A 9192-nucleotide genomic window follows, 5' to 3' on the forward strand; every position below is an offset into this window, starting at 1 on the left:
TATTTTTCCCCAGAGTACAGCACTTAACTGGTTAAACAATTTTCTGTGATAACAATGATGAAGAAACCACGGTCTGCAGAAAGGATAGAATCGTTAGTGATGGATATTGAACAGCAGCACAAAATATAACTTGTCTACTTACTTATCCTCTTGGTCCTTCAGTTGCACATTTGGATGAATAACAAAATTTATAAACAAAACACACGCAAACGAGAATATTAATTTATCTTGGGCATTACTCAATCAACGTACTCAAAGCGCTGTACAAGGAGTCCCTAGCGAACAGCAAGATTTAACATGTAGGCAGGGCGATACATGAATCCTGCAAGGCGATTTTACAAATAGTTTTTCTTCGACAGAGACAACGATGTGAAATGCCAGGAATTCATTTTAAATCTGAGTACGGTGTGAAACTGGGAGTAAAGATAATTTTCCAAGGAATTAACTAATGCGCCGCTCAGGGTTGGACTCGAGCCTTGGATCTTCTTTGTCAGAAGGCGAGTGTTATACCACAAGACTACATAGCCGCACAACAATAATAACAATACAATCGAAAAGAACAACAACAACAATAATGGACCAGAAAACAAAATATTCCGGTCAGAAGGCGAGTGTTCTACGACAAGATTACATAACCACACAACAATAATAACAAGACAATCGAAAATAACAACAACGACCATAATAATGATAACAAAAAAATGGAACAGAAAACAAAATATTCCGGTCAGAAGGCGAGTGTTATACGACAAGACTACATAACCGCACAACAATAATGACAAGACAATCGAAAATAACAACAACGACAATAATCATGATAACAACAAAATGGATAAGAAAACAAGATTAATGTCAATTTTAGACGTATATATTTAAGCTGCTTTTCAATTGTAATTTGGTAGACTCATGATAGAAAAGAACATTTTAGAAATCTTGTTTAATGTATTGTTTGAAATTAGTTTCAAATATAAACTCATTTTCACTTAACTACCTGTACTTTGAAAAGACGGATATTTCTTTTAATTTGCCAGAACGCTCGTCCTTCAAATATCGCTCATTCAAATGATCCTCATCTTGGCAAAAATTTCAAAACCTGGGACATCACGAGGATGAGTGTCATTAAAATCGATCGATATTTGAAGTACGTGTTTTCTAGCTCAATTTTAAAGACTTTTCTTTCCAGAGTACGGCAGTTAACTGGTTTAGTAGCATAAGCCGTGCATAGTATATAAAACTAAATGACGTCATCAACTTTGGTTGTAGACGCATCAACAACATTTTCTACGATTCCCTCTTGTCGCCCTATTTATCGAGAGTTTCACCCCGCTCTCTCTTTTCCCATAATGCAAACCTTGACATCAAGAATGTTCCAGAAAAGTATCTCGTGGACTGTAGCATGGGTTCTTTGCCCTCATTCACATCCTCTTGTTTTTCAAACATTTTCTCCTTCTCAGTTTCTATATTGCCGATCACGTCTTTCTGACCAGGAGAATCTCCTACGGAGAATTTGCTGGTAAGTCTCCATTTGACTGTCTTTGAAGTTTTCAAAGCTGAACGGGGTAAAGTTTCAGTTGCTTTGTCAACTCCTTTCTTCGTGGAATTCTCTACGTGTGGCTTTCCATTGGTTTCTTCAGGCGCATTCTTTAAATGGTCGTCATCAACAGGTTTTCCCCCAAATCTGTTTACTGTGTCAGTCACTTTTTTGATAAGGTCGAGCGAAACTACCGACGATTTTGAGGTTGATGCAGATTCTGTCGATCTGGAAACGGTCGTACTTAGCGCTGATGTCGTGTCGGAACTGTTTTCTTCCAATAGCCGAGCTGTTCCCTCAGAGCTTGCTGTGCTTTCTGTTGATGAAGATGCGTGGGGTGAAGAGTAGTCGGATTCTTTGTAAGATTTTGTTGTTGTCGTCGTATCGTCTCTCGTGCTTGCGCTTGTCGAGCTGTCGCTGCTAACAGTTTGTGACGTAGAAGACGATTGTACGTCTCCTGTGTGATAGATCGTTGCACATGGTGCTACTCCTCTTGCCAATCTCGTTGAATATGGACTTGTGTCGTAAACACTATATGCGCAGTAATATGGTGCATGAGTTAGAGTCTGTGACTTTCTGGGTAAATTTATATATTTTAATTTGTTGTAACAGACGTCAGACCCTGGAAAGCTTTGATCTGTATCGAGTGAAAGAGCAGACTTTATTTCATCGAGTTTATAATCATCCGGCACTATTCTTTGAATATTTTCATCGCTCTTCAGAAATGCATCTTTCTTTGCGTCACTTACAACTCTTTGATCATTTTCTCCACTCGGTGCACTACTTTTAAAATCAGGCAACAGGCCTTTATAAGAGGTAGTCATAGGTCTGTCAGGAGCATCAAGAATACCGTGAATATTTCCTGATGTATCAAAAGACTCGCTGGTTTGTGAATTCACGACATTTAAATCCATTACTACAAGAGGACTCCCAAATGCCGAGCTAGGTTCTCCGCTAGCTTTAGTTTCGTAAAATGCTCCATTTGTTTTCGGTTCTCCGATCACAGGTCTAGCAACCCAATGTTTTTGCTCTGCATCGTCGCTTATAATGCTGAAAGTTCCAGACATTTGATTTGTGTTACTAAAACCTCGAGAAACTTTGTCAGTTTCAGTCCTGACATTATCGATACTAGAAAGTTCCGCTTTACTATTTGAAGTGATCGATTTGGATTCTCTAATTTTGACTTGACTCTCACTTTTAGACTTGGTCACTGTCAAAACATGTTCACCAGGAAAACCCGAACTTGAAGACTTATTTTCACTAAACACAGAATCCGACACGTTGTCACCTGTTGTTTCTTCGGATCGAAATGAATCTTCGTCTATTGGTTCCAAGCTTGTACCTGAATCTGTATTACTGTCCAGGCGTGATGGCTGGATTTGTTGACTGCTGTCAACGACTTTTGCCAGGGATCTTGAAAGGTATGACGCTTGATTGTGGATATTGCTCGATAGTTTGGAGCCAGAAGACGATAAAGACATTAAAGTTCTTTCTTGTTCGTCAATTCCTTCCAAATGTGATTTGCTCTCATCAAATTCAGAAATAGATAGCATACTAGCTTGAGGCGCAGACATGGAATTTGAAATTTGAACATTATCTGAATGTGATTTTAGAACATCAAACGTATCGCACGAATCCTTCTTAATGTCAAATCTCAACCCTCCTTTTCGAGGAAACCTGGGCTTATTTGTAAAAGATCTTTTCCTACTGGGGACAATAATAGAAGCTGAAAATTTGTTTTTCTCTGAAGAAATGCTGCTGCTTTGAGATTTTCGCCCGTTGGACGCGACACTAGTCTTGCTATCCTTTGTGTCTCTTACTAGCAATTTTTCTTTATCGCGACTTCGATGCTGAGCCTCTCGTATTTTACGTCCATGAACACAGGCTATCATCCCCCTGTAGTTAGAGTGTCTGGTCACCCATCTTGGGGGCAATTTGCCCGAACGCTTTATTTCCTTTTTAACCAACACATTCTTCACAAACACCAAAAATCCTAGAAAAGTCCAGAAACTAATGCCAAGAGCGATGATGCCAAAAATTGACTTTGCTATAAATTCACTGGACATGTTCTCAGCATTGCTAAGCGACTTCTTCTCACAAAAAGATCCTGTGCGCCCAATGACGCAAGAATAACACTGACCGGAAGCTGGATAACACGCACTGTCGATGCAGTTATAACTACAGATTCCAACGCAATTTTTACCAAAATAACCAACAGAACAGGTTTCATTGCAGTAGTCGCCACTAAATCCTGCTCCACAGCCATCTAGACAGGCACCGTTCACGTGATTACAGGCATTTAGCTCACATGTCAAAGGACATCTACCTTGACATTTAACACCAAATGCCCCTTGGGGACAAACAATGTCACATTTTGGTCCAAGATATCCTGGATTGCACTCATCGCAAACACCTGTGGAAAGAAACATTATTTAAATCTTTTTTTTTTTTTTGGAATCGTATATTGCATTTCTAAGGATATCACAATGCTCAACGGGATCACAACAGTGTCAGCTAATTTAATTAAAGCTAATCACCTCTTTGACGATCTAAATACCATGACAAATAACATTGTGAGGTAAATTTCACACATTCTATATCGCGATGGTAGCAACTTTTATAAATTTGGCATCAAGGACCAAAATTGAGTTATATACTTTTTTCATATTATTCAAATTCAAACTGTTAATTTATACTAAAAATATAATTATGAGAATGGTTATACACAGTTTCGTGTGCCGGGGACAATGCTGCAAGATAGACATAGAGTTTGAAACCACCTTTTTTTTTAGTTGTGGGTAGCTCATACGGTAGAGTCCCGCTCTTCCGGCCAGGTAGAGTTGTACCAGTAAGGTTGCGGTTCGAGCTCCTATCGCCGCCTCAACATTTCTATTATTTATTATCTTCTGGCACTTTAACAATTCATTTCTTGTTATTATTAACATAAGTGCCTGCTCCTCTCACTGTTCTGTACTGGTGGGTAGAACTAGTGAGCATTTTTACCTATCCGCATACAATCATGAGAAAGCATGCATTGTTTCAGTTCCTAGGACCAGTGATAGTCAGACAGGTAATCAGTTCTCATTGAATACTCTATAGCATGTACACAGGCTATTTGCGTTACAACCATACAGATCTTAGGCTACAGATAAATCTCTGTGTTAATTTTTATCGTTTTGGCCTTCAGAAGTAAAGAAAAAATGTTTAAAGCCAATTGATTTTTCCAACTAATGTTGATAATACCGAATGTTGCTATGCCTGGGAAGCTTTTTGACGTAGATGGATTTTTACGATATTGCGAAGTCTCAGGATTTTTTGTTTTTGGGTTATTTATATCGAATTTATATTTGTATTATTTATATAAAATGCGTTTTTTCTGGCCTGATTTTTCAATTATTGTTTTCCCAAATACGGAAGTAAACATGTTGATATCAGTTGTTTTTTTAAATTATATATACAACATGGTCGGGGGCCCCTATAATGTGATCTACCAGCTATAACTTATGCAATGACCAGGTTGATCAGATGAATAATAATAATAATAATAATAATAATAATAATAATAATAATAATATAATATAATAATAATAATAATAATAATATAATAATATAATAATAATAAAATAATAATAATAAAATAATATAATAATAATAATAATAATAATAATAATAATAATAATAATAATAATATAATAATAATAAGAATAATAATAATAAGAAGAATAATAATGATAATATAATAATAATAATAATAATAATAATAATAATAATAATAATAATTAATAAAAATAGTTTAAAAAATAAAAAAATAATAATAATAATAATAATAATAAGAAGAAGAAGAAGAAGAAGAAGAAGAAGAAGAAGAAGAAGAAGAAGAAGAATGATAATAATAACTTAGATTTAATGGTGATGTTTTTGGTACAAACATAAATTCCTGAATTATAAAACTTATTTGCAGGTCAGACAACCCAATTCCTTATGATCTGTTTGTTGTAATAGAAATCTCAACAAACAAAAAAGTGACGCAAATTATTGTCCATTACAACAACAATGTTAAAATAGGCCCCCTAAAATAGGTTCGGATGTCAGAGCTACATATGTGGATACGTCGTCGGTACAGAGGTTTAGTAGTATCCATTTGTGTACAGAGTAACCTGGACGGTTTGTATGTTGCGGCTTCCTGGGTTAAAGATATGTGCGCTTGGCTAAGAAGCTCACAGCATTCCATCAGGAAGTATAACTCATAAAAGGCTTAAGCTTTTATACAGTGTAATATCCACTTAACGTGATCAAAGCGCCAGCACGTAGCATGTAGAACGAGATATGAGGCCTATTAGGTGATAATACATTTTTTTCCGACAGAGACAAAGGTGTTAACGGCCCGGTACTCATTTTACACATGAGTAAGTTGAGAGAATGTGAGTTAAGAGCCTTCCCCATGGACTCAACTATGCGCCGAGCGATGCTTGAACCCAGGACCTTGCGATCCGAAAGCGAGTGTCTTAGCACAAAACCACATAGCCGCGGGTATACTCATAAACATGGATGGCAAAAAAAGCAATAACAAAGACCCGAGTGACGTTATTTTCGTTCATTTAAAATACATTATGGTATTTTAATATCTAAAAAGTTATTCAACAGGAATCCAAAGAAGTTCATATTATAGTAAAGGGAGAAAGGGTGCAAGCAAAAACTAGAGGTGCCTAAATGAGCCAATATGAACATAACCAAAACCAATTCAGCCAATACATAAAAAGCAATTTTAAAAAACAATGTTTTTACTGGTTTTGTTACTGGTTGAAGACAGGTTTTGAGTCGCCCAAAACGTTACCCAGAAAACCAATCCAGTCAATATATAAAACAATTTAAAAAACAACGATTTTACTGGTTTTGTTACTGGTTGAAGACAGGTTTTGAATCGCCCAAAACGTTACCCAGAAAACCAATCCAGTCAATATATAAAACAATTTGAAAAACAATGTTTTTACTTGTTTTGTGACTGGTTGAAGACAGGTTTTGAGTCGCCCAAAACGTTACCCAGAAAACCAATTCAGTCAATATATAAAACAATTTTAAAAAACAATGATTTTACTGGTTTTGTTACTGGTTGAAGACAGGTTTTGAGTCGCCCAAAACATTACCCAGAAAACCAATCCAGTCAATATATAAAACAATTTAAAAAAACAATGATTTTACTGGTTTTGTTACTGGTTGAAGACAGGTTTTGAGTCGCCCAAAACGTTACCCAGAAAACCAATTCAGTCAATATATAAAACAATTTTAGAAAACAATGATTTTACTGGTTTTGTTACTGGTTGAAGGCAGGTTTTGAGTCGCCCAAAACGTTACCCAGAAAACCAATCCAGTCAATATATAAAACAATTTAAAAAACAATGATTTTACTGGTTTTGTTACTGGTTGAAGACAGGTTTTGAGTCGCCCAAAACGTTACCCAGAAAACCAATCCAGTCAATATATAAAACAATTAAAAAACAATGTTTTTACTGTTTATGTTACTGCTCAAGAAGGGTTTTGAGCCCAAATGTCAAGAAAATATATATATAAAAAGTTGTTTATGTTTTATGAATATTTGATTGTTTGACCAATAAGGTAAAAAATTAAGGCGAATAAAATTATCGTCTATTCGTATTAAGAAATCATCATTTGATTCTTTGCCTAATTAATCAGGCAAAAAATAAGGCGAATAAAAACAAACGCCCAAACCATCCAAATCACGTACAAGCAATAAACGTTTACATTTTCTTAATCTGCGGATCATGATTAGTTTTCCCAAATCGTTACAGCGAACACCAAAGTAAAAAAACACATGAAAAACAATAACGTTTACGTTTTGTCTCCATGGAACGGATTTGATTAAACCAAACCCGAACACCAATTCATTAATATATAAAGCAATAAGAAACAATGGTTTTACTGTTATGTTACTGGTTGAAGAGGTTTTGAGCCAAACTTAACGTTCATTTATTGTAATTCATTGTTTGTTTTTATTACTGTTGAATTTTGAAATTTGTTTTTTTTTATTTTATTTTTTTTTATTATTTTTTTTTTGGGGGGGGGGGGTTATTTTTCTATCTATCCTATTCTTTTTTAGAAAATATTATTACTATAAAGTTGAAATGGCCCAAAATTGTGAGCAATCAGATTTGTGTTGTTGTTATTTTATGGAATTACTTCTACGTCCCTCAATAAACCATAGAAACGTAAATTAAAGTAATACCAAGCTGCTAGAAGCTGTGGGCTGTAAAAAAGTAATATTCAAAGATAAATATATACCAGATTCAAAAAGAAAAAAAGGAGAGAAAAAAAAATTGCCAAACATGCAACGTTTCGGGCTCAAAACCCTTCTTCGAGTATATAAAGTATAAGGAAAACATAAATACAATACGTATAAACCGGCATGACGACAGAGAAACATTGTTCAGAAAGAAACATGCTGAATATCGCTCTACTCTTGATTTGTTTTTCAAGTATTGTATCTATGTTTTCATTTTATTTTAATTGTTGGCTGAAGAAGGGTTTTTAGACCGAAACGTTTCTTGTTTCGTATTTTTGTTCTTTCCTTTTTTTAAAAAAAAAGCTGTTATATTCTTTTTTTTTAATAACTTAAATTAAGTTTTATTTGTCTTTTATCTATTATTTTCGATAATTTCAGCTTTTAAGAAATAATGAAAACGACCCGATATTTAAAACAAATTTTGTAAAATGTATAGAAATGAGGATTTCTAAAGCACATTTCACAACGCCAAATTCGGTTCACAATATTCAATTAATTCCCCCAAGCAGGGCATATGAGGCGTCCGTTTTGCTCTAACACTCTTACAATATCCGTTTGCGTGTAGTCTGGTCTTTATTCACACCTGAGTCGAGTTGGGTATAAAAATAAGTGTAGTAAATTGGGACAACAACGCTTGGGAGCAGATTGTAGATGATCACTGTCACCCATCCGGCCATTGATCCCGCTGGTTTACGTTTATAACTAGACGAAACACCGTACCGCTGGGTCACCGAGCCACACGGTATTCAAGCTTTTGGGAGGGGGGGGGGAAGGTGACATAATATTATGTATCAGTACATGACATAATCAGTCGTAAGGTGAAAATTTTTTTTTTTCATTTTCTAAAATAATATTATGCTCACCAGAGAATTTAAATCTTTATTTGAAGAAATCAGGTGTTTTTTTTCATGAAGTTATGGTCAGATGTATTGGAAATGTATCCAGCAACTTTTCTCAAATTTCATACTTTTTCAAGTTGACTAACTGTAAAAAATATTTAGAAGTGAAATTAAGCTTTGATATTTCCCGAAGATGTACAAAAAGGTTTGATTTAATCATTTACGACAAGAACTCATATTGAAATTCCCTTTATTCATCCCATAGGGGACATTTGTATCTAGGGTCTATTCCAAGGGAAGACTGGATCAACCCAGGCGTTAGCCGCAGTGCAGCGCCACAAATTGAACTAGGGAGAGGTGACTTGCTCAAGGCCATACAGCGCAGAGGTGGGTGATCGAACTCGGTACCTTTCGGGTAAGAAGCAAAGACCATACCGCTGAGCCACGCTGCCCCGAACTAAACTTGGCAATATCTCAGATGAAACCTTTTCACCATCCGACTGATTATGTCATCCACTGTAACA

The 9192-nt window shown here is 35.5% G+C and overlaps 1 protein-coding gene across 3 annotated transcripts in view; it reads right to left on the reverse strand.

The window, feature by feature from the left end:
• Nucleotides 1–852: 852 nt before the first annotated feature.
• Nucleotides 853–9192, reverse strand: part of LOC144958548 (uncharacterized) — a 28692-nt gene continuing 20352 nt past the window's right edge. For all 3 annotated transcript variants that reach the window (XM_078890590.1, XM_078890592.1, XM_078890591.1), the window contains one exon: nucleotides 853–3944. In XM_078890590.1, coding sequence (XP_078746716.1) covers nucleotides 1303–3944 — 2642 coding nt within the window. In that variant the 3' untranslated portion in view covers nucleotides 853–1302. The remainder of the gene's footprint in view (nucleotides 3945–9192) is intronic.

This window comes from Berghia stephanieae, chromosome 13 (genome assembly GCF_034508935.2).
Source record: "Berghia stephanieae isolate SIO BIC M18660-M18661 chromosome 13, UCSD_Bste_1.3, whole genome shotgun sequence".
Classification (NCBI taxonomy): Eukaryota; Metazoa; Mollusca; class Gastropoda; order Nudibranchia; family Aeolidiidae; genus Berghia; species Berghia stephanieae.